At 46.6% G+C, this 24,876-nt stretch overlaps 6 protein-coding genes across 11 annotated transcripts in view; 3 read left to right on the forward strand and 3 right to left on the reverse strand.

Annotated features, from left to right (window-relative positions):
• The window catches only part of LOC117578839 (arfGAP with SH3 domain, ANK repeat and PH domain-containing protein), a 27,143-nt gene continuing 2,267 nt past the window's right edge, over window positions 1-24,876 (forward strand). The window contains exons 1-13 of one of the 3 annotated variants that reach the window (XM_034264615.1): window positions 1-951; window positions 3,282-3,354; window positions 3,430-3,575; window positions 3,651-3,991; window positions 4,055-4,506; window positions 4,562-4,997; window positions 5,071-5,551; window positions 5,623-5,742; window positions 5,806-6,649; window positions 6,708-6,784; window positions 6,913-6,972; window positions 7,233-7,421; window positions 7,488-7,690. In XM_034264615.1, coding sequence (XP_034120506.1) covers window positions 823-951; window positions 3,282-3,354; window positions 3,430-3,575; window positions 3,651-3,991; window positions 4,055-4,506; window positions 4,562-4,997; window positions 5,071-5,551; window positions 5,623-5,742; window positions 5,806-6,649; window positions 6,708-6,784; window positions 6,913-6,972; window positions 7,233-7,421; window positions 7,488-7,685 — 3,546 coding nt within the window. In that variant the 5' untranslated portion in view covers window positions 1-822 and the 3' untranslated portion in view covers window positions 7,686-7,690. Of the gene's footprint in view, window positions 952-3,281; window positions 3,355-3,429; window positions 3,576-3,650; window positions 3,992-4,054; window positions 4,507-4,561; window positions 4,998-5,070; window positions 5,552-5,622; window positions 5,743-5,805; window positions 6,650-6,707; window positions 6,785-6,912; window positions 6,973-7,232; window positions 7,422-7,487; window positions 8,760-24,876 lie in introns of those variants that run through there. The other 2 variants (XM_034264614.1, XM_034264616.1) reach the window with 2 other exon arrangements.
• Window positions 9,396-13,233, forward strand: LOC117578843 (cullin-4A). Of its 3 annotated transcripts, XM_034264629.1 has the most exons (12): window positions 9,397-9,710; window positions 9,776-9,828; window positions 9,950-10,219; window positions 10,294-10,538; window positions 10,596-11,056; window positions 11,116-11,302; window positions 11,365-11,557; window positions 11,620-11,756; window positions 11,813-12,202; window positions 12,267-12,545; window positions 12,612-12,764; window positions 12,828-13,233. In XM_034264629.1, the coding sequence occupies exons 3-12, from the start codon at window positions 10,015-10,017 to the stop codon at window positions 12,921-12,923; spliced, it is 2,346 nt and encodes a 781-aa protein (XP_034120520.1). In that variant the 5' UTR covers window positions 9,397-9,710; window positions 9,776-9,828; window positions 9,950-10,014; the 3' UTR covers window positions 12,924-13,233. The 3 variants fall into 3 exon arrangements, with proteins under 3 accessions (XP_034120519.1, XP_034120520.1, XP_034120517.1); XM_034264628.1 differs by having other exon boundaries at window positions 9,396-9,710; window positions 9,776-10,219; window positions 12,828-12,923; XM_034264626.1 differs by lacking the exons at window positions 9,397-9,710; window positions 9,776-9,828 and having other exon boundaries at window positions 9,910-10,219.
• LOC117578845 (CSC1-like protein 2) lies at window positions 13,405-17,218 on the reverse strand. Its single transcript, XM_034264630.1, has 3 exons — window positions 17,102-17,218; window positions 15,280-16,211; window positions 13,405-15,223 (listed from the first exon to the last, which is right to left on the reverse strand). Exons 2-3 carry the CDS (start codon window positions 16,183-16,185, stop codon window positions 13,853-13,855), a joined length of 2,277 nt encoding a protein of 758 aa, XP_034120521.1. The 5' UTR covers window positions 16,186-16,211; window positions 17,102-17,218; the 3' UTR covers window positions 13,405-13,852.
• Window positions 17,455-19,054, forward strand: LOC117578858. The gene is made up of 2 exons (XM_034264648.1): window positions 17,455-17,594; window positions 17,667-19,054. The coding sequence occupies exon 2, from the start codon at window positions 17,737-17,739 to the stop codon at window positions 18,877-18,879; it is 1,143 nt and encodes a 380-aa protein (XP_034120539.1). The 5' UTR covers window positions 17,455-17,594; window positions 17,667-17,736; the 3' UTR covers window positions 18,880-19,054.
• On the reverse strand, window positions 19,085-24,346 carry LOC117578855 (potassium channel subfamily K member 16). Of its 2 annotated transcripts, none has more exons than XM_034264645.1 (7): window positions 23,871-24,346; window positions 20,304-20,753; window positions 19,878-20,229; window positions 19,585-19,820; window positions 19,392-19,518; window positions 19,233-19,334; window positions 19,085-19,178 (listed from the first exon to the last, which is right to left on the reverse strand). In XM_034264645.1, exons 2-7 carry the CDS (start codon window positions 20,606-20,608, stop codon window positions 19,107-19,109), a joined length of 1,194 nt encoding a protein of 397 aa, XP_034120536.1. In that variant the 5' UTR covers window positions 20,609-20,753; window positions 23,871-24,346; the 3' UTR covers window positions 19,085-19,106. The 2 variants fall into 2 exon arrangements, with proteins under 2 accessions (XP_034120536.1, XP_034120535.1); XM_034264644.1 differs by having other exon boundaries at window positions 23,779-24,346.
• LOC117578853 (solute carrier family 2, facilitated glucose transporter member 7) overlaps window positions 24,601-24,876 on the reverse strand; it is a 1,646-nt gene continuing 1,370 nt past the window's right edge. Inside the window, 1 exon segment of the mRNA XM_034264642.1 lies at window positions 24,601-24,854. Within this exon segment, the coding sequence (XP_034120533.1) occupies window positions 24,601-24,854 (254 nt within the window).

The raw sequence follows: 24,876 nt of genomic DNA on the forward strand, positions 1-24,876 counted from the left end.
TCACACTGATCACTCCATTGAGACGCCAGCAGCACAAAAATCGCAATAAAACAAAATAATTATTTTTATTAAGCGCTCGAAAGCCATTAATTATGTTCCAAGTGCAATTGTGCAAGTGCTAGATCCAAAATGTGGCACACAGTGAACTGCCGTGAAAATGCAATGCGCATTTCTCTATTCCAACGCTAATTGCGCTGCTGCTGCCCATAGTACCAAAAAAAAAATCAAATCGCGGGGAAGAGAGTGCTAGGATGATGAGAAGACCCAGTGCGTAAATATGTTGTGATACGTGTGAGTGTGTGACTCTCAGTGCAAGGCAAGGGAAAGTGTAACTCAAATAATAATACTAGTAATCCAAAGGCTGGGCCAGAGCCCAGACCAGAAAGTGAACAAATATAAATACGAATTCGCTCCTCTCCACGAAAATAGAACACTACGTTCGCGCACCTACACACACACACTCTCAAAAGGCACGCATACTCGCATACCTAACGGCAGTCGTTGCCCATCGAAGAGGCGTTATCCTTATTCTTGTTGCTTGCTGCTGCCTGCCTGCCCCTGGTGCCATTCGTTTTGATCCTTTCTTTGTCGCTTCTCGCCACAAGGCCAGCAGCAGCAGCAGCACGGCAGCTGTGCCTGTGCCGTGTGTTCGCGCCGTGCCGTGCCCCGAAGTTTCTATTCGTTGCTTCCTTCCCTCCCTCCATTGCCATCGCGCTCGTACTCGCTCCGCGTGCATGTCCTTGGGCGTAAAGTGCCGTTCTTGTTGTTGTTGTCGTCGTTCGATTCGTGTCCGAGAGTGAGAGCCAGCCGAAGCCGAACAAGATGCCGCCAGCACTGATAGCCATATCCGAGTTCGTGGAGGAGACGCGCTCCGATTACAGTTCTCCCACCACATCCACCTTCGCCTCGCGAATGCCGGACTGCCGCCAGACGATTGGCATTCTGGAAGAGGTAAGCTCAACAATAATGATGACAGCCAATTATTATAAATAAATCGACGTATTACCTGGAAAAGTGATAAGTGTAGTGGGTTGTTACGCCCAAAGAAGGGGCGTCGGCGTCTCCAAATAACGATTAGAGCAACAAAAAAGATTTCTACAAATTGGCTCGGCGCCAATTTGTCTCTCTCTCTCTCTTGTTCTCTACATCGCGCGCGCGCTCTCTCTCGCTCTGCTGCGGCTGCAAGGTGGTTTTGCTTTAACGTGGAACGCGGCGGGACCCACTAAATGCATTCTTAATTAAAGCAACACAGCTGCTCGGGTCTGGAGTGGGAGTGGGTGCCTCTGCCACACGATTGTGCTGCAATTTCTATATTTAGTCATCGCAGCAGCTGCTGTTGCTGGTGCTGCTGCTGCTGCTGCCAGTGCGTCGGTCCCCTCCCCATTTCCACCGCATTGATAAACCAAAGTACAACAAATACATGGCAAAGTGGTGTTTGCGGGGCCGGAAAAGGCGTGTGATAAGAAAACGAAATGACAGAAGCAACCACATTGATTAGTCAAGGCTTAGTACTGGCTAATGGGAATGGCTGGGGGTGTGGAAAAGCGCTCACTTATCACCACACACCACAGAAAGTGGCCAAGTGGCTGTTGCTCAAGTGGAAAATTCATCCCATTTGTCATTTAAGCAGAAGCCCCGCACCAAAGTGTGTGACTGGCTATGGAAATTATGCAATGTCTGGCTGTAAAATGTGCCACAGCCCCTCCTAGGGTCTTCTCATGGGGGATAGGATAGGGAGTTTCCATCTCCCGAAACAAATTTAGCACTCGGCCCCTGGCACTCCACACATTTGATAATTGGAGCCAAGAGAGCTGCTGGTCACGTCACGTCACGCCTTCTTGGGGCCGGACTCAACATCAAACATTAAATATTTAATTTTGCTGATGGATTTTAGTGTGTCCCCGTCGCAGTGGCAGTCGCGTTCCCCCCAACCCAGTGACCCCCATTCCGCCAAACACACAGACGGTTGGTCGGGTTGGGTGTTACTTTATTTCCATCTCATTTCATTTTTTCGCTTCAGCTTTTGTCTCTTGTCTCTTGCGTGTTCCGTACCGTTCTCCATTCCCCCGTTCCCCGTTCCCTTTTCCCGTTTTTCGTGTCTGTAAATCTTTCTAAAATTAAATTAAATATCAGCTTTTGTGTAGATTTTTATCTTATTTTCCCCTGCAACTGCAAATTTTGTGCCACTAATGCATTAGCCAAGTGTTAGTCATAGGCAGACAGAGTTAGGACTCTTGCTTATTCCACATAAATTAACATATTTGCGGTGATCCATAAACCATGTTGCGGGTTAGCTGGCCTTTGATTCACCTTTGATTCGGTATAAATTAGCGCCTTTTGTTATCAAAACAGCAAAACAACCAGTCAACCCGACCGACCGGCGAGCAGATTCGTCAGAGAAACGAGTTCCAACTCGTGAGTTACTTATTTGTATTGTTCTTAGCTTTATATTCGCCATCAAACACGTGTCCTTGCTTACAACTTCTCAATTGGCTTTGCACATTTTCACGACTATTTTTTTCCCCCAATAGAGAGAGCGAGAGGTGTGGGAATTGCCTTTCCAAATAGTGAGCTTATAAATATATACAAAAAAATAAACCATTTAATCTAATCTACGCTGGGAATGGCCGTCAGAATTTATTGGCATCAAATGGTTCTTGGAGTTCATAATTCATAAAAGAGCCAGCAATCAGGGCAGAATACATTCCATGTGGATCCCCATAAGCAGCGGGCAGCGAGGCTTTCTTCTGATATTTAATGGAATTTTCTTTATAAAATGGAATTGAAACCAATTAGGCTAAAGCCAATGGGTCAAGGAGAATGGGAATGCATCTGGAGGAGAGGAGAGAGTTTTTCACAAATCAAATAAGTCCGAGCTAAACAGATTTTACCTCACAAAAAATGTGTCCCTCAAATGGAAGTGGAGTGCTGATGATGCTGATGATTTTAATTGATGCATGAGCTGGTGTGGTGGGGGACTTGCATTTAAACTGGGACTGTGGCTGGGACTGTAACTGGGGGGTGATTATTAATTTTATTAAATGAAATGACCTTGTGGGCACATTTTCCATAAAAATGGGAGAGGGAGGGGAGGAGAGGTGTCGGATGGGGCCTGGCAGTGCATGGAATACCAAATTATATTATTAAATGCATTTGGGGAACAATTGTCTGCCGTACAGGCACATTTGATTGATTGTCTTCCGTTTTCAGCTGAACCCTGTCCCTTCTCTACTGCCCCTGCTTTTATCAGAACTGAAACCATCTTTGCTCACTCTTTGCAGCGCCTGGAGTTTGACCGGGAAGGCCTCACAAAGCTGAAGAAGGCGGTCAAGGCCATACACAACTCGGGGAACAGTAAGTACATGATAGGGAGTGCATACTGCATACATTGCCAGAGACACTCACACCATACTTACTGTCCGCTTGCAGCCCATGTGGACAATGAGATGTTCATGGTACGAGCACTGGAGCGGCTGGGCGGCAAGGTGATCGATCAGGATGAGCCCGACATTGGGGCGGCGTTCCTCAAGTTCAGCGTCGTCACCAAAGAGCTGAGTGCACTGATGAAGACCCTGGTACATAAATTCGAACTGCCCCTCTTATCTGAGTCTTTATCCTCGTTCCTCATTCGCTTCCTCATGCCCTTGCAGATGCAGAACATCAACAACATTGTCATGTTTCCGGTGGACTCGATGCTGAAGAGCGAACTGAGGGGCGTCAAGGGTGACATGAAGCGGCCGTTCGATAAGGCTGCCAAGGACTACGAGGCGAAATTCATTAAGATCGAGAAGGAGAAGAAGGCACAGGCCAAGGAGGCGGGCATGGTGCGCACGGAGATCGATGCCGCTGTGGTGTCCGAGGAGATGGAGAAGGAGCGCAGGCTCTATCAGCTGCAGACGTGCGAGTATCTGCTCAAGTACAAGGATATTAAAACCAAAACAGGCATCGAGCTGCTGCAGCACCTAGTCGAGTACTATCACGCCCTGAGCAAGTGAGTGGCACAGTCAGCAGCCCCCAAAAGGCTTGCTAATCAGCTCTCCTTTATGCATTGCAGCTACTTCAAAGACGGCCTGCAGACGATCGAGCACTTTGGCACTTACATTGGGGATCTGAGCGAGAAGCTGCACGTGATCAAGCAGAAGCAGGACGAGGATCGGCGCAGTCTGCTCGATTTGCGAACGCTGCTGCGCAGCACGCCGGACTTTGAGCGGGTCGACAATGTGCCATCATCGTCGGATAGCCAGATCCGTAGCGGGGGGGCGGGCTACTCCCTGCACCAGCTGCAGGGTGACAAGCATCACGGGGTGACGCGGCAGGGGCATCTGCTGAAGAAGAGCGAGGGCAAGGTGCGTCGCGTGTGGCAGAAGAGACGCTGTCGTGTAACCAGCGATGGTTTCCTCGACATATTCCATGCGGACGAGTCAAAGCCGCCGACCCAAGTCAATCTGCTCACCTGCCAGATCAAACCAGTGCCGGACGATAAGCGGGGCTTCGATTTGATTAGCTGTAAGTGTAGATAACTCCATGACAGCAGCTGATAATAATTATATTCCTTTCGTAGACAATCGCCCGTACCACTTTCAGGCCGAGGACGAGGCCGATCAGAAGGCCTGGATGGCTGTGCTGGTCAATTGCAAGGAGAAGGCCCTCACCAAGGCCTTCCAGCACGCCAATCCCCAGATGAGTCCCAGCCTGGTGGAGCTGCAGAAAACTGTGATCCGCTACGTGCAGCTGCTGCCCGGCAACGACCGCTGCTGCGACTGCGGCTCCCGCAACGATGTCACCTGGATCAGCCTGAATTTCGGCATTCTTGTGTGCATTCAGTGCTCGGGAGTCCATCGCGATCTGGGCGTACATCACTCGCGCATTCAAAGCTTAACGCTGGACAATCTGACCACGGCAAATTTGCTGATCGCCCGAGCCATGGGCAACAGTACCCTGAACGACATCATGGAGGCAAAGCTGGGCAGGGGGAAGCTGCAGCACGAGAGCAGCATGTAAGTATCACCCCCTTAATCCAGTGAGCTATGCAGACATTTGTAATAATATCTATCTATTTTCCATACTCAGGGAGGAGCGCTACGACTTCATTAGGGCCAAGTACGTGGCCAAGCGCTATGTGATGCGCACCTGCTCGGACGACAATGATTTGCGGTGCGATCTGGAGCAGGCCATCGTGAATGCTGACATCAGTCAGCTGCTACAGGTGTGGGCAGAGGGAGCGGATCTAACCTGCTGCCTGCCCAGCTCGGATGCGGGCGAGACGGCTCTGCATTTGGCGGTGCTGCGGGAGATGGGTTCCACGCTGCACATTGTAGACTTTCTCATACAGAACATGCCTCCGAAGGGCCTGAACAAGGCCACCAATCCAGCCGGACTGCTGGACCTGACCGGCAAGAACACGGCGCTGCACCTGTGCGCCCTACACGATCGCAGGGAGTGCATGAAGCTGCTGCTACGCTCGGGGGCAGACTACGAGCTGAAGAACTCGCAGAACAAAACTGCGCTGGATATAGCCAAAGAGATGGGACACAATGGCTGCAGGGAGCTGGTGAGTAAAGGCACAAATACTCAATTGAACTCTCAACAGAAATGCTCCTTTTCTCGTTTACTTTACTCTAGATTGAATGTGCCATAAAGCGGGAGAAGAGCGCCTTTGATCACATAAACACCGACTGGAATCTGCCCAACGAGGATGGCTCCACGGATTTCAGTGACGATGAAACAGTCATCGATGAGCGCGTATGTTTTGCGATTCTTCCGACTCCCGTAGCGTATCCTTCTTATTCCTTTTTTGCTTTACAGAAATCTAGATCGCGTCCTCCCAGCTTTGCTGGCGGGGATTCGCCTGTGCTGCGCTCACGCTCATCCACCTGCGACTCCATACAGTCCAGTTCTAGTCCAATCGCCAACTGTCCCATCCGACAGTTTACGCTGCCCTCGGGCCTGCCCAGCTACACGCATTCCGCGGGCACCTCGCCCAAGCAGCACATCAGCGTCGGCCAGTATCTGGGCAGCAGTGCCAGCAATGTGGGCGGCGGCGGTGCTGGCAACGGCGGGGGCGGTGGCTCAAGTCCCAGCTCCGCTTCCAGTCAGAGTGTCCGTGCGGCAAGGAACAGTCTGAATATGCAGCAGAGTGAGCTGGGCCATGTGACGGGGGGAGCCCGCAAGTCCACATCAACGGCGAACATGAACTCTCTGAAGAAGCGCACAGCTCCGGCCCCGCCGCCAGGAACGTTGGGCAGCGCCTCCTCCGGCTCCACCTTCTATGGCACACTGCCACATCAGCCGCGACACTCGCAGAACTATGATGCCAATGATATACGCGCCATCAACCATAAGAACCAGTCCCTGGATGTGGCATATGGCACGCTGCCCCACCTGCGCAGCGTGGAGAGCAGTCCCCGAGGTGGCTACGGCGCGATTCCTGGCGGATCGGGAAATGGGAGCAGCAGCAGCAGCAGCCTTATGCCTGCCATGACAACGTTTGGCCACAAGCGATCGCCCAGCGGGGAGTCGCTGAATCGTAATATCCATCTGGCAGGAGCCAAGCTTGTGCTGCCACCCACTGGGGAGCTGCCCACTCTCAAGCATGTGGACAAGTCGGCATTAATGCGCCCAAAGATACCGCCACCCGGACCGCCGTCAGGTAAGATTCAGCTCCAGCTACTCTTTCGTACTGTGTTGAATCTTATTTTCTTTCACAGAGCGTGAGATTTCCAATGGTCAGTCGAATGAGAGCATCAGTTCCATAGACGAGGGTCCCATAGCGCCGCCACGAAAAGTAAGTTTTGCCATGGCCTGTGCAACAGGTCTTGGTCCTGCTCTGTTATAATCGAACCTGTAGTAATGTTGAACCACTTAATGAATCTCTCAATTCAATCTTATTTGCATTTGGTAAAAAACTTTCAGCGCAAGCAACAAACTGTTTTGATTGAGAGATTGAGACTATCCCAGTCCAGTGAGGAGACGGTAAATGGCAAACTCTTTTGCTCATTTGCATTTTCATTCAATGACAAGCGACATTTCTATCTACTTACATACGAATCGTTCTTTTTGTCGTTGTCGTTGTCGTTGCTGTTCGAACCTACTAAAATGTCCTGTTTATTTTTGCATCCTTCGAAGCCCTAACCCTCTGCGCCAAACACAATTTAAATCCGTTTCTCTTTTTGTTGCACTAATATTTGGTGGCTGTTTGAAGTTTGCTAATCCTTTCCCTTTATTTGTTGCAGCTGATAAATCAATCGGCAAACTTCACCGACTACGAGTCCTGGCACACGGACATGGACAGCTCTGGCGGTGGCCTGGATCATTCGGCCGATTCGAATGTCTCGTCCAGTGACAACGATCGACTCAACTCATCGCCCGACAATCCAACCAAAGGCGGTCCAGGAACAGGCCCAAGCGGAAAATTCCACAATGTAAGCATGGAAAGGGGAGCCATGGTCATGGTTCCTGGGCTAAACAACTTTTTCACTGATCCACAGAATGGCCAGCGACGGTGCCGGGCACTCTACGACTGCGTGGCGGACAACGATGATGAGCTGGAGTTCAAGGAGGGAGAGATATTGATTGTGTTGAATGAGCGCACCGACGATGACAACTGGATGGAGGGCATCATCGAGGGACAGCCATCGCGACGCGGCATGTTTCCCGTCAGCTTTGTCCACATGCTGCCCGACTAAAGGGGCAAACAGAATGTGTGTATTGTATGTTTCTGTGCGTCTGTCGGCTGTGCGTGACTCTATGTATATATCTCTATGTGTGTGCGTCCTTTAAAACAAGACAAGATTTTATTTATTACAAACGTTTATGTCACAAATCATGCGACTATTTATTGTAACCGTAGGCACAAGCTATACATATGCATATTACATACAGATATAAATGTCTAAAGTGAACAATTAATTGTTGTATCTGCTGCCATCTCATGTACATTTCATTTTCAACCAGAAGAAGGTCCTCTAGGAACCGCAGCCCCTTTTAAATGCTTTCGTAACCGAATATGTCCTGCAAACTGCTGTAATTCGTACCATAAATGTATCTACTAACCTTACCATTACACGCTGTGCGCAAAAGTTACTCGGAATCTATTGATTTATATGTTTACGTATGCTTACACTAGATGCTGCCATATACAGATACTAAATAATATCCACAAGAAGACCCGACCTGGTTGGGCTTCTTGGCTTCTTATACGTACGTAAATGCATATGTATTGTATTACAGTTGTTGATTAATTGATGACGAGAAAGTTTATAAAACAACGTTGAAATGAAAGAAACATTTACTTAAACTAACCCCCCCCAGATATGAGAACAAGAAAAGGGGATAAATGCATATAGATACGACTACCCGTACACCGTATGTACCCCGTTGGTACCTAGAAATTGTTACCAATTAAGTCTATAAATTATCTTAACGTAGTACTACTAACTGTATATGAATATTACAATTTAAATGCGCTGTCAAAGAACAAAGAACTAAGAATTGTAGACTACTTGACTTGTTGTATTACGCAAAACAAAGGCAAAGCAGCAAGCACAGCACACATGATCAGTTAAAGACCTACAATATGTATACTCTATACTGTACATAATACCCCCCGTTTTTTTTAAGACACTCAACACCCCTCTCCTTTTTCTTTTATACATTTTGTATACACGTTTCAGTATTTATTTAGCAAAACCTTTCAACATATTTGATATTATATTTAAGTCAAATAAAAGGAAAAACATAACGCTTATTAAATATATACACATATATAAGGTTGTGTTTTTACCAAAAAATAGTAGAGCATTTTTTTAATGGCTGGGTGAGTATCTGCGAAATACACATTGAAGAGTTCACATTTGTTAAGATCAAAATCGAAGCTCATTTCATTTATTAAAGTCCGAACCGCATATCAACAAGCGAAGATACGACCACTTTCCTTCCTCATAGTTCGATTTGCAATATACCTTCATAAAGTTGTTTTAAATATTCAAAAAACCGCAACTGGGTAATGCCACAAGTTAACAATTTGTATACTGCACCTGCGGCTCGAATGTCCACACAATTTATGGGTTATAACGAGAATTGTATTTTGTATTCCTTCCTTGCTTTCACTTTAAAATTAAAAAATAATTAATTAATTGTATGGTAGGTAACATTTGTGGATGTTGGTTCTTTACTGGCACGTATTCTGAGCTAAATATGTTACTATCATTCAAATTTTCAATATAATTTCGTAGATTCAAATTATTCAGTTAATCACACCCATTGTATAAAGAACCAAACAAGTTTTTGACATTTTCAAATTGTACGTGTAGCAAAGCAACATTCCATTTGACATAGTATTTTTCCGGTATATTTTATAAATGAGACAGTAAATTTCTGACGGTCAGTCGGTATATTCGATCAATAAATCCGCGGTCACACTGGCTACAAAGCAATATTTTCCGCATGCAACTTATATTTTAATAAAATAATGCATAAAGGCTTATTATTATTACATTACTGATTCGATCCGGGTAGGCTCTGATAAATAGCTGGCCATCTGGTACAAAAGTAAACACCCAATTGTGTCACAGCACAGTCCATCGGACCGAGAAGAAAAGCACCTTCCATCGCCTTGAGGTTGCGAGCTGCCAATTTGTTGTCGGCAAAGTGCGAAAGTCGTGGAAAATATCACTGCAACACGAGTGGCTACTTGCACAGTCCTTGCAAAGGTAAGAACATTGTAAATTCGAAGGCCATCAAGTGCACTTTGTGATGCATGCAAATACCCGTGCAGGACAATAACAGGGAGACGACGGGACCGGTACGAGGAGGCAGCTGACTGGAACGGTAAGGGTAAGGTAAGGTAAGGGTAAAAGGCACCCCGAGTTCACCCCTGCAGTGGGCAGTGGACGACAGTGCGTCCGAAATATGAGTGCTGCTAAAAAGTATAAGCCTATGGATACAACAGAGCTGCACGAAAACACCGAGAACATTGCTGCTTGCCTGAAAAAGGCTGAGAGTGCCGCCGCCTTGATGATGGGCCGCAGTGCCTTCGCTGCCCAAAACATGAACTCTGCGTCTACAAACGGCGAACGCCTGCCGAATTTCTCCAAGCTTGGTTCGAGCCATGGCGAGATTCGATCGGCATCAACTACCTCAAACTTACTTAATCGCACTGGTGCCATCCACAACAGCAAGCCAGGCGATGTCAAAAAGATAGTGATTAAGAACTTCAAAGGTGAGTGGCATTAATACATGACATTAATACATTATTCACCCACCATCCATGTCTATCTTGTATCCATTCCATAGATAAACCCACACTGCCCGATAACTATTCCGAGGACACTTATGTGAAGCTCGAGGAGGCCGTTATCGCCATACAACTGTCGAAGCCCATTAAATATTCACTGGAGGAGCTCTACCAGGCCGTTGTGAACATGTGCAGTCATAAAATGGACGCGCAGTTGTACACGAAGCTCAAGGAGCTGACTGAGCAGCATGTCAAGCGGAATATCAAGCTGAAGGAGCTCACTGGGGGCAGCATGGACAAGCTGGTAAGTGGGCTGCAACGTCAAAATAAACATACGTTTAGACATTGGACCAACTTACAGGTGCTCCTGGAGAAAATCAACAACTGGTGGCTCTCGTTCTGCCAGCAGATGATTATGATACGCAGCATATTCCTGTACATGGATCGCACCTATGTTTTGCAAAACTCATTTATCCACTCAATATGGGACATGGGGCTGGACCTCTTTCGCATACACTTTGCTCAGAATAGCGTCGTCCAGAAGCGGACGGTAGATGGTCTCCTAGCCCTCATTGAAAAGGAACGACAGGGCGCGTCTGTGGACCGCGGTCTGCTCAAGAGTTTGGTGCGGATGCTGTGCGATTTGCAGATCTACTCCAGTTCATTCGAGGAGAAGTTCCTCGATGCCACCAATCAACTGTATAAGGCTGAGAGTCAACGTATGATGCAGGACCTGGAGGTGCCCGGTTACCTGCAGCACGTTAGCATGCGTCTGGCCGAGGAGCACGAGCGTTTGCTCCACTATCTGGACTCCAGCACAAAGTATATAAAAAACATTTGCTTCATTCAAATTATACTTATCCTTCGATTCCCACCCACAGGCATCCGCTTATATATAATGTGGAGAAGGAGCTGCTGGCCGAACATCTGACAGCCATACTGCAGAAGGGTCTGGACTCGTTGCTTGAGGACAACAGATGGGTCGAACTAACACTGCTATACAGCCTGCTTAGCCGTGTCAAAAACGGCACATCAGAGCTTTGCGGCAACTTTAATGGATACATTAAGGTAATCCATCCGCCAAGGCTTCACCTTTTATTAATTTATCTAAAGCTTTGTATTTGTTGCAGAAAAAAGGACGCACCATTGTCATTGACCCGGAGAAGGATAAGAGCATGGTGCAGGATCTGCTTGAATTTAAAGATAAAATGGATTACATTGTCCGCAACTGCTTCGCACGCAATGAGAAGTTCACGAATTCGTTACGCGAGGCATTTGAATTCTTTATCAATCAACGAGCCAATAAACCAGCAGAGCTCATTGGTAGGTCGCCATTCAATCAAACTCATTGGTTTATCCTGTAACCTGATTTTTCTCGTACTCAGCAAAATACGTGGACATGAAGCTGCGATCTGGCAACAAGGGCACCACCGATGAAGAACTTGAGAAGACATTGGATAAGATTATGGTTCTGTTTCGCTTTATACACGGCAAGGATGTGTTTGAGGCATTTTACAAGAAGGTTATTGTTATACAACATTTGATATTTTGTGATTTACTTGAGATTTACTTCTTCAGGATCTGGCCAAGCGATTGCTTGTGGGCAAGTCCGCTTCAGTGGACTCGGAAAAGAGTATGCTGTCCAAGCTGAAACAAGAATGTGGCGGAGGCTTCACATCGAAGCTAGAGGGCATGTTCAAGGACATGGAATTGAGCCGCGATATCAATACAGCGTTCCGCGGCCACGCTCTCAGCAACAATCGCGATGTCCATAACCTAGACCTATGCGTCAGTATACTGACAATGGGCTACTGGCCAACATATGCGCCAACAGAGGTGACAATGCCGCCGCAGCTCATCAACCCACAGCAGATATTCAACAAGTTTTATTTGGAAAAGCACAGCGGACGAAAGCTACAATGGCAGCCCACGTTGGGCAACTGCATGCTTCGTGCACAGTTTGAGGGGGTAATTGAAATTCAGAAGCATTCAAATCGTAATCCTCTATTAAACTTAATAATGTCTTACGCAGGGTTCCAAGGAGTTGCTGGTTTCGCTGTTTCAGGCTCTGGTGCTGCTATTGTTTAACGATAAGACGGTGCTTAACTACGAGGAGATATTGGCCGCCACCATGATCGAGGATGGAGAGTTGCGTCGAACACTTCAGTCGCTGGCCTGTGGACGCGCCCGCGTCATAACGAAAACACCAAAGGGTCGCGAGATCGAGGATGGTGACCAGTTCGATTTTAATAATGAGTTCACAAACAAATTGTTCCGAATCAAAATCAATCAGATTCAAATGAAAGAGACGGTAGGTTTCACTTCGCAAACTCAAAACAGAAAATCTCATTTACTTTTTACTTTTTCCCCGATTTAGAATGAGGAGCAGAAGGCGACTGAGGAGCGTGTGTTCCAGGATCGTCAATACCAGATCGATGCAGCCATTGTGCGCATTATGAAGATGCGCAAAACGTTAAGCCACAATCTACTCATCACCGAGCTGTTCAATCAGTTAACCTTCCCCGTCAAGGTGAGTCTTTTGACGTAATTCGCATGCGAATTCAATGCCCACATTGCTCCTTTTCTTCGCCAGCCCGCTGACTTAAAGAAACGCATTGAGTCGCTCATCGATCGAGACTACATGGAGCGCGACAAGGATAATCAGAACCAGTATAACTACGTGGCATAAGTTGGCTGGAACACCGTGCTCTGATTTGATTGTAACACCCATCTTTATATTTACTATATGCATAAACATACTAAAAGTCCATTGAAGTCCATTTGGTGTGTTTCTTTGCCAGTGCGAGCCGCCTAACTATTATGTATCATGATATGTAGCATCTATGTAGGGCCGTTGCTACAGTTTGTTTTTGTAAGTTACCTTTATCCATTCAATAAACTAAGCGTTTTATTTACAAAAATGGGACTCTTGGCAGAGCACGCAGGTGCCACGACCCCCGTCCGACTGTTGAAAATGAAATTCATTTGTTGGACTTGAATGATTGTCTTTTGTTTATAAACTATAATATTTAATGGATTCAATGAAATTAAGATTCTTCTTCAAAGATCGGTTAGAAGAGTAGACACTTGCAGACTAATTTTCTAATGGAAATATATTTAAATAATTAAATAATAGGTCCCCTAATTGGTACTCGAAACTTCTGTATGTAAAATGGATACGCATAAACTAGTTTTTTATTTACCATAAATAAAAAATTAATTGAAAACATCTATAATATAATGCACTGTGTGTTTCACTAGCTTATCATTATTATTATTATTATTGCAAGCATCTCTCGACTCATTTTAGAGCAATTGGTTAGCAAATTAGTCAAATATATACAAATTAAATATTATAGGGCTACAGTTAGATAGATAGAGTAGAATAGAGTATATACAATTCTCAAAATAAATATATAGCGGGTCGCGTGGGGTCATCTTAAAACGAAAACGAGGTTGATTCAGATATCACAATATGTACTGCTTCCTCCCTCGTGTGTTCCCGCTTTTGTTTGTGTCAACTTGAAAAGGCTCTCAGTGGCATAGACTACAGATATAGCATTATGCTGCTACTACCATATACAAAAAACATGTAATTTCTTCGCTTGGGGGCACCGCTTACGTCTCCACGCTGTTCACACTATACTGGGAGCTGTCGTAGTCAGAAACGTTGTCCGAGCCGTACCCGCCGAATCCGGCCACTGAGGGCCGCACACTACTGGTCCGTATGCCATGATCCTTGAGTACGTCGGGCACATAAACGGGGGCCGGGCCAGCTATCTCCACAATGCTGGGACGACGGGTGGCAGCGCAACGTTTAATGGGAGACATGAACGTGAACAGAGTCAGGGTTATGGCCAAACTGATGATGAGCAGCAGGAAGCGGGCCATGCCATCGTCACCGCGGAAGCAGCATATCATGGCCATCGCAAACACCAGTATCAATACCGAGAACTTGGTCATGGTCACCGCCGTTGAGTGGATCTTGCCGCCCTTGCGGGATATCATATTGGAGGGTCCGTACGCAAAGTACAAGTTGTGACGATCCACGAAGTGCTTGAGGCAGATGTAGACCATGGCAAAGGGCATGATGAGCGGACAAAAGATGCTGTACACAATCGCAATGGTGAAGACGAGCGTGGTCCATGCGTAGTGGGTCCCAAAGGGGAACTCGATCAATATGGATTTGCGGATGTGGGGCGTCTCCGCCTTGGAGTTGGCCTTCAGCAGAGACCAAATGTAGACAATCAATTCGGGGAATCGCAACAGCTCCAAGGCAGTACCAATAAACGCAGCAGTGATGATGTAGTTGACGTAAAAGGAGCCACGATCCGGCAGGAAGATGCACTGCCAGCGTCCGGTTTCGTTGGTGAAGCCCCACTCCAGCAGGGCCTGGGCCGAGGTCAGTCCCAGCGATGGCAATATCAGAATCATCAGCAACAGGTAGCTGAAGCACTTGGTCATGATTGAGTAGTTCTGCTTCGAGCGTGTGTAGTGGCCCATCCACTTGTCTGAAATTGCCACAATCACCGGCATCAGCGCGGAGAGCGTCCACAGCATCAGGGTGGGCAGGAACTCGGACACCAAGGGTGAGATCTTGCCCTCCGTATCCTTCAGCCAGGGTCGACTATTCAGCAGATTGACTACCATCACCGGCGTTGTCAGGAAGAACAGGAACAGGAAGAGCACAAAGTTGACGCAAAAGAATTTCAAATACCAATGGCTCTTGTTCACATTGAGGTTCTCCCAAAAGAGGTCGTCGGGCGACGGGGCAAACATCATTTCCCACTGGCGGTAGGTGCCGGGCGTGAAGTGCGTGACAATGTTCTGCGCCTCCTGCACCGTTGACACGGTGAGAAAGGCAATGTCCAGCGGCTCGTTCATTGTGGAGGCACGCAAACGGGCCACATCCCCCGATAATTTACGCTCCTCTCGCTGATAATATTCGTACGCATTCTCCTTTTTGCACGAGCATATGTCCGGCTTGGCCTGCCAAGAGAGATATGATTGCAGTTAAAGAACTTTCACTGTATAAATCCACTTACCATTAACGTGTCCCGATTCCGATGGTGTTCACAGTACACACGAGCATCGTGTATCCTCTCGTACTCGGCGTTGCGCACATAAAGACGAGAAATGTTGTACGCAATGCTGACACTCTCGATGGTCACGTCTGGGAAGAGCTCCTGCATGTAGTTGCGCACAACGGTCTTGTTCCGATCGCTGGACGAGATGTTCGATATCATGATTGTCCGTGTGGCAGCCTTTTTGAATGCATTGCGGCCAGAGGCGCGCCGCATGATTAGCACCACCAGCGGAATGTACAAAATTGTAATGATTGTGTGCACCCAGAGCCAAGGAGAATCTGGCGACAGGTTGGCCATCGTTGTCCGGCCAAAGGCATTCACATCGTACGGCGTATCCTTCGGCCCGTTCAGGAAATTCACGGGCAAAATGACAGCCAGAGAGATGAGGGTCACCAGAGACATGACGGCCATTAAGTGCTGTTGGAAGGACAAGTAGTGGACTGCATCGGGGCCGGTGTGCAGTAAGATTGTCTCCTTCCGCAGCTTAAACGTGACCCAAATCCAGCCAAAGAGACCCTCCTCGGGCTGCACCGGCGACAGTGGCGTGGAGTCGCCGCTGTTTTGAGAGTTGACGCTCGGTCTCGGTGTGGCCTGCGTGGATGTGCCTGGCTGGGGCTCCAAAATGCTGGTCGCTCGCGAATAGAATATCTCCGTCCAGCGCTTCTTGCTGCCATTGCTGTTGACCAGCGCTAGGCGGCCAAAGTCGCTCGCTTGATGCCGCAGCGTTGTGAACAGCAGAATGAGCAAAACCCAGAATATTGTGTTCAATATCAGAGTCTCCGGTATTCCATTGTAGGCGCTCGTGAAGAAAGAGGTGCGATTTGCCACTTGAGAGCAGTAGGGTAGGCTGTCCGCGTCCGACATTGTGATTCGCGCAATGACTGAGCTCACTGAAACACAAAGAAAGTCACAATTATTAAAGTTCTCTTTCCAGAAGCGATAAAACTCATTTCGTTTCGCGTCGTGTCGTGCAGGAATCTAAGCCCCAGAGCTGATAAGCATACACTTGTGGGGCAGCTGATCAACCAAACCATTCCACCTCATAATTGGCACTTTCCGCTGTCGATTCATCGTACTTTGGGAGGATTCTTTCTAACGTTGCGGCTGCACAGATTTATCTTTTGGGGTCAGTGTGTCAAAGTAGCCAAAGTCCACAGATGATGCTGTTCTTACAGTGTTTACAAAACGTTTTTCTTTGATTGATTGCAGCACTGTGGGTTTTCCCTTCCTTTCCAGAAACGGCAATAAAGATAAAGTATCTTTTTAGGATTATAAACGTATAAGCAAGAAAGCAAACGCTCGTTAAAGCCCAAGAAAGATGTTCTCGTGCATTTTGAATTTTTTAAATGAGATAATCATTTTTAAACATGTTTCTTGCTCGTGGGAAAGGGGCGGACGGGGGAATGAGATAACTAGGAGAGACCAATGTGATTGTGGTGGGGCTGTTTGGTTCGTCTACCACCTTCTCTTTTTTTTTGCGTTTTGTTTTGTTATTCTGCGGCAGCATGAATCATCGACATTTCATTTTCGCCTTGGGCGAGCCAGGCGTGTGGCACATGAGCAAATACGTTTTGAAATTTGAACACTGCACCAATCGCTGCTTTTTTCCTTATTAAATATATAATTATATTTAATAGTTAACAGCAGTTGGAGTGTTGCGTGTGTGTAAGTGCTGGTCGTGCTATCCACTTTCTTTGGCTTCTTTTTATGGCTTTCCCTTTGATTGCGAATATGGTTTATCTGCCACGCTGGCATTCACTTGAGTTCTTATGTTGCATACCTTGTCCACTAAAACCAATTCTTTGTTGTTGCTCACTTTATTTAATTATACATCAAAAACAGTTGCAGTCGTAAAATTGTATGAAGTGTTGTTGCGTTCTCGCTCTTAGAGATGAGCATTCGTTCAATCGGTACCATCGAAAGCACGATCTTGTTAGCTATCGAAACAAATATTTAATATTGTTATTAATTCATTTTTATTTGGTTATTAAACGAAACAAGAAAATAACAGGGTAGGACGTACTTTAGGCTCTCTTAAAGTAGCATTTCACTGCATTAGACGGTTTATTTTAAAAAATCTCCAAGTTAAGGGGAACTATCGACGCTGCAACCCTATATTATTTGGAAAATGCCACCACCGAGTGTAATCGAAGCCCTTTTGTTGGTCAAATATTTCAAATTTTCAAAATACTTCAAGAAAACTTAATTATCTAAACGATAGACGACGGAGATTTCCCAGCAAGTTGACTGTTTGTTTTACTTCGCTCTTTTTCGTAAGTCAATCCTATAACAAAACATTATTTCTAGTTGGTTTACATCGTTCTTATCGTTCATCACACAAACAGTTTTCCACAACTTTGACATTGCGTTTGGTAAAAATCAACTTCATCGGAAGGCGTGCATTAATTCACGAGAATGCCGTCCATACCACCAAAATCGATGCCGTCGTTGTCGACGTTGCTGAGCAAGAGTCCGCGGGCGGAGCTAACATTCCAAATAAAGCTGCTGTCTGGAAAGACGGTGGTGCTGGTGGACTGCCCGGGCTATGAAAGTGAGCTGTTCATGCCGCAGATTGTCAAAGGTAGGATAACGATGCAAAACATCATGCTGAATCGTCGGTGCTGCAGTGAGTCCAGCCTGACCACATACCCGTTAGTACTAAGAGGCGGTGCGGGCTGTGTGGTTCAACCTGTAAGCAGTTCTCCGTTGAGAACATCGCAGAGGGGGAACTCGTCTACACCTCTGGCGAGAAGCACTCCAACAGCACTTTCCATTCGTCGAATCAGCGGTGGACACAAGGCCATGGAACTGACACCAGAGCAAGCGCGTTTCCAAGCAATTCCATTTGAAGCCGAGATTCAAGACTTTTCCCCTCATCTGGGCATGTCGCCTTCCAACTCTAGCTTGGAGTCACCGGCAGCGCTTCTGCCGCCTAGAATGTTGAGCAACACGGACTCGAGGAGTGTGTCTGGCACTTCCACTTCTAATGTGAACCAAATTCCACCCCTGGGAAGCCCTATGCGTAAGCCGCCGCCGGAGCGCACGTACACGCGCCGCAAGCCTAACGCGATCAGCAAATCCACGCCGACGCCAACCTGGTCACCGCTACAAAAGAAGAAACGCCTACCGGCAGCATCTGCGACAAAGGTACCAAATCCAGTCATGAAGCTAGAGGTGCGCAATTGGAAACTCATTGTGGATGCCAACAAGAGCATTCCAGCGTACAAAGTGAAGAGCGATATCAGCACGCCTGTTGTCAAGAAGCGAATCGTCCAAAAGCAGGTGACTGCTAAAACAAAAAGACAATTTGAGGCACTCAAGGGCACAGCCTTTGACCTGCTGACAACATCGGCCCAAGGGACAATGGCCAAAGAGTTGGGCAAACAGTTTCAGGATGCCTGCATGGACAAGCGTGCCACCACAGTGCCAAACTATGCGGCGCTGTCCGCTAGCTCTCCGCTGGAACTCGACCACGAGGTGAAGTGTTTGCTGGCGAAACGAAAACGCTTGGAGCATATATCCAGTAACAAGCCAAAGCCATGGATGAAGCTAACGTGATTTATTGCTGGTCGCCTCGCCGTTTTCAAAATTTGCTGTTCGCCCTTCCAGGCAAATGGGAAATGTCTTGGGGTGCAGCAGCGCATTAAGTGTCCCTTTTATAAATATACCTATTGAAAATGATGTATTCTATGTCTTACTTAGTCCAAATATAAATATGTACAAATCTATCTAAGACAATAAATTAGAATCAATATTTTGTACGATAAAACGTAATTGTAAGGCTTCTAAGAGCTGCGACAACGGAAGCAGGCTTTGAATCCCCGTTTAATGGCTCGTATATTGTGGACAACCTCTTCCTGTGAAATATATGTTCCATTATATAAATCGAACGATAAAATACAAACACTTACCTGCATCAGATTGAAGCACATGGCAATGACGGCCATTCCTAGTAAAAGATATACGGCACAGAGGATAAAGCTGACCTCAACTTTGTCCCTATCTGCGGTTATCTATCGGAAGAAATGCCTCAGTCATATATTGTTAATTTGTATTAATGGTGAACTTACCACCCGATCACCTGGCACCAGATCACCAAATCCAATACTGCTGAGCGAGATTAAGCAGAAGTAGCTGCCATCCAAGTAGTTCCAGTCCTCCCAGCGACCAAAGAGCAAGGCACCCCACAGAATATACCTGATGGAGAATTAGCGCTAGGTGTTGACAGGACCTGTAGATGGCAGTCTTTGCAGAAGCTCTTACCCGACCATGACGAATATGCAGACTGTCAGAGGGACAGTAATCTCGTCCGTGCTGCCGCGTATCTCTCGCTCGATATCCGAATCGGATCCGCTGTACGCAAAATCCACGATGCTGGAGCTGGGATGAGAGCTCTTCGTGTAGTCGGTGCTGCTGCTGCTACTATTGCTGTTGGTGGTAGAACTGCTGCTGGAGTAGCTACTGCTCCCGCCGCCACCTTCCATGTGATGCATTTGGAGCTGAAATGAGTGAAATGTAAGTCTCACCCATCACATGGTACGAGCCATGGTACTCACCGCCCTCGCAAGGTGGCGCATCTTTCGTCTTTCCCGTATGATCCGGCGCTTGGCCACGCCAGGACATATACGGCACAGGCAGACCTTGGAGTAGATCCACTTGAAGGACTTGGCCAGCACATCGCCAATGTTTGAGAGGTAGAGCAGAAACAAGGGCATACCGATGATGGCATACAGAATGGTCGCCAGCTTACCCCACTCGGAGTGCGGTGTTATATTGCCATATCCGATCGTTGTGATGACTGTCAGCGAGTAGAGGAAGGCCCCGGAGAAGCTCCATTGCTCCACATCGGGCCCCTTCAGCTGTTTTTTCACAATCGCCCGCTGGTACTCCAGCAGCACATCATTGACACTGAAAGCATTAAAATGGGAATTTGAGCTATTTGGAATTTGGAATTATTTTAGTTGTTGGCGGCCATTTCTTACCGTTTTCTGTACGCCTGGTGGTCGAAGAAACTAATGTTCTCGGCCGTCAGCTCCCAAATGCGCGTGAGGCACTCCCCGCTGACATTTCGCTCGATGAACCGATGCGGCTTCTGCGCCTTGAGTCGCTCGTATTCGAAAATTTCGATGGCCTGGAAGATGAAGGCGCCCCCAATCGTGTAAAAGGTGACTAGCAGTATGATGCCCACATTGCTGAACATAAAGGCCGTGAAGTGGCGGCAGTGATCCTTGAACCTTTGAAATGCTGGCTTCTCCTTCCGGCGGAACGAGCTCCGCCGTGAGGACATGTCTGGCCCCGGTCAGCTGCGGTCCGCTTAGCAGCTCGTTTCCGTTTCGATTTCGCTGGGCGTTCCACTGGCGTTTCCTTGGACATGCTTCGAGCCGAGTGTCTTGCGCCTTCCACCCATCGGCACTGGGCGTTTGGCAGTGTAGCTGCAAAAGGTAAGATATCAGAGAGCATTAGTGACGATCCAGGATTTCCTGCACACCTACCGCTAAATATATCCGTGATTACTCGCAGTTTAGACCAAACACACAAAGTGGTAAATAAACAAAACGCTTGGGCTATATTATCAAAGTGCTTAACAGCCATAAATCTTTGCGAGCAATGACGGACGGACTCAGAACGTACGAATGAGTATTCGTATTCGTATTCGTATTTATGTGCTGTGCCCATATGAACGAGTATGTTGCCTTGCCAGTACGAGTAGGTGTTTTATTTTTATAGTCTAGTCTGGGATTATCGTGCAATATACGATCTTTAACACATACATATGAATGTACTCGTAAACATCTTGATACATTGTTTTTAGAGCTGTCCGAATAGAGTTTGGATACAATTTGCTGCACACTCGTAGTTTACGAGTAGACGTTGCTCAATCTATCGTATTAGGGGTTCCATTCCGATTTGCGGAGGGGCATTTTTGTGTAACCCAGAAAAGGCTAGGTTGACCTGCGGATTGTAAGGTAACCAAACCAATAGATTGTATTTATACCAGAGTGCGGTGTGGATCATTATCATAGCAATATCATAGTACAAGTTACATTAATCATTCCCTCAAGCGAATGACTTGCTCGAGATTTGAGGTACCATTAAAAAAAATAAATAAATCGGTAAAAGTTCTACATAAAAAAGTTTCCTGGAAGATTAACAATCAAATAATATTCTAAGAAATAACAATTCGTTAAGAGATGCTCAGGTGTAGGGCATCTTAAAGTCGAAAGGATGCCTACGGAGTTCTTCCCGATCTATCTGTATACTGAGTTCGTATGATTTTTAATAAATGGGCAACATGAACATGAATTATTGGACTACAATCTTGGCAGCTGGGCTATGGAACAGTCACATCATCTCATCCCCACGGATCGATCTACTGCTTGTGTGTGGTATTTCAATTTTCTCGCGTGGACGGAGGATGACATCCGTCTACATTCAAGAATTAATGGCGTAGCGAGATGGCGTCAAATTGGAGAGTTTCTAACGATGCGACGCGATGCGATTCGCTGTCTGTGTCTGTGGCAGCGGTTGCCAAACGCCAAAACGCCAAAACGCCTTTTCTTGCTGTTGCTGCTTCTGCTTTTTCATTTCGTTTTCTAAGGTTTAATTTAGTGGGTGTGAAATACGAGTTCATTTGAGATTATTTTTATAAACTTCTGCTTTGCCCCAGCCGCCAAACCACAGTCATTTGTCTAATTTGTGGCCAGAGAAACACTTTTATTGAGGCCCAAAGTTTCTGGAACTGGCCTTGGGCATACATATTTTATGGATTCGCCAAGAACTTCCACTACGCGTGCTATGCGGGGACAGCGGCAATTACAGGGCCAGGTGAGGCAGCGCACATACAACATAAATTAAAATCAATTTGCAATCGATGTTTTCATTATTTACAGCAAAAAAATATTGTGTTCATACTCGTAATTAAAAGAGATTCTGAATCCAAACACAAGCTAAAAACTGGGCAAATACTAGTGGGTTGGGTAGAGTAGGGGCGGGGGAACAGCTAACAAAAATACACAAGACTTGGACACGAAAAGAAAAACACATTAGGGGCGGAACTGAACTAAAAAGCTGCCCCCTGCCAAATGGAATAGCTTCGAGTGTGTTCTTGGTATTCGTACAATAATTAAGAACATCCCAGCGTAGGTGCTGCTGAATTAGGATCATCGAAAGCCTATCATTGCAGAGTGCGGCGGAGTGCAGTCCGGCCCGGTTTTTGTTGTCAACAATTAAATGGCAGTCTTGACGAGTTTCTCCCCCGAGATATTTTTGGATGGCTAAGCGCAATGCGCGTTCGCTGTCTGGGGTCCGGCAGCCCGTAAAGTCCGATTCTATTGCACAAAATATCTGTTTTGCATTGCGTAAATATTTTAATTATAATTGCTCTCTGAAAAGACTTCCAAGGCATTTATGCTGCTAACCTAAATAATCCAAAGATTAGCCCCACAAAAAAAGATCAAAGATGATGATGGCGGAAACTGCTCCCTAATTAACGTACTGTAGTTCAGGTTTGGCATGCCTTTTATCTGATATTCTTTGCCCATGGGTCATGGGTATCTTCGACTGGTGGGGGAAAAAGCCAAACGATATATAGAGCCACATGCTATATCTAGTGAGTTGTAGTCGATTAAGCCGATACTCCGAACAGCATTCTCCATTATTTATTTCTGGGAAGTGGCTGTTTCAACTTTTTTGGCCTTCTAGTTAAGAACTAAAATGCGTCATGGATTCTGGGATGGTTTGTGCGGAAAATTACGAAAACGATTAGAAAAGCACTCATGGAAACATATTTTTTGTGTAGCTAAGGACTACCGCTGGGCAGAATTTTCCTATGATATAGTTGCCTCTCCGTAGAGTTCGCGTCTTCTGTTACGTTCCATCTGTCAATCATCTGTATGTGCCCCAGTGGGGCTCATTAGGCACAGGCTGAGTCACAATGCAGATCCTTCAGCCGGCAGACTTGCACAATTAATTTTCAGCATTTAATTTGCCATGCCAAGAAGAAAATTAGAAACGAAAAAAGCTGCTTAAATATGACAGACAGGCACAGAATGTTAAGTGTCAGCGGCTACACAAGAAGAGATTTTCAAATTTAATTATACTACCGGACGAAAAAGAACAAAATGACACACTAATATCGCAATACTTACAAAAAAAAAACACACACACAAAAAAAATTACAAAAATAAGAAACAACGACGACATCTACATCCACGCATATTGATGGCAAGAATACTTTGGCCAAGCCACCAAATGACATGACAGTACACGGACGGGACACCATGTGAGCCAAAAACTAATTTCCGTTCATTGACCGTACACTGCGTGTATTGAATGCGTATCGAGTTGCGTGTGCCACCCTCTGCACTATTTCACCCTGCCAGCTGACAGCTGATCTCAGCCTCCTGTGCCGGGCGGGAGACCGTTTCTATTCCATTGCTATTTATGCAAGTTACAAACCTGTTTATTATGACAATTGCCAGAGTCGTTTTGTTTTGGCCGTCACTGACTGCCGCTGCGCTGCACTGCGTTCTTCCTTGCCAGATGCTCACCTCGTGCACTCGTGGCCGTGACGTCATGAATGAGAAAGCACCGCTATCTCAATGCTGCTCTGCTCCGCTTCGCTCCGATCAGATGTATTTTCGAACTGTACATGTAGAACGACGATATTTATGTTTGTGCACGCCGCCTCTGCCTCTGCTTCTGCTTCTGCTTCTGTATATTATTTTATCAGTGTTATTCAACGCACCGAATGATGCCTTCAGATTTGGATTTGGGATTGGAATTCTATTCTATTGGAAATTATTTAATGCTGTTGCTGCACAACAAACAACAAATAACAGCGGTCTTGTATTTGTTTCGTAATTTGGTGTATTTTTAAACGCACATTACTTGATTTCTTTTCACTTCAATTCACTTTCGTGTGCTGCCGCTGCGTTGCGTAGCCCTACCGCTGCCAAACCGATTCGACCGATCCCCGAGCAAGTGCCTCATTCGCAATCCGCGTGCGCTCTCCTCGACGCTCCGTGGCCCACTGTGGCACACTGGCTGTATTTATAGACAACATACACAAAGCGCTAATCTTGACGCATTACCTGTGACGTCGCGTCGCGTCTCGTCTCATTGTTGGCCGTGTGCGCCCATCTCTGTGGAGGAGATTAATGCCGTCGAGTGCCAGAGAGACAGAGAGAGAGAGAGAGAGAGCAGAGCGTATTCCACGCTACTTTTTGGCTATACTCTAGGGGTTCTGTTACCGATATACGCATACCCTACCGTAAGCTATTATTTGATCTTCGATTTGAGGCCTTTCTCCAGCAAGGGCGCCACATCCTTGGGGTCGCGGTTCCTGGTCTCTGGCAAGTAACGGAAGGTCAGGAGGAAACCATAGACGCATATCAGAGAGCAGGGTATGAAGGAAAACGGTCCAATGGCTTCCTGCAGAAGGGGGAAAACCATGCCAAGCAGAAAGTTGGATGACCAATTGGTCAGGCTGCCCAGGGCCATAGCAGCGGGACGTGGCGACGACTCGAGGAGCTCTATTTATGGGTCACATAGCAT

The sequence above is a fragment of the Drosophila guanche genome, unplaced genomic scaffold (assembly GCF_900245975.1).
Source record: "Drosophila guanche unplaced genomic scaffold, DGUA_6, whole genome shotgun sequence".
Classification (NCBI taxonomy): domain Eukaryota; kingdom Metazoa; phylum Arthropoda; class Insecta; order Diptera; family Drosophilidae; genus Drosophila; species Drosophila guanche.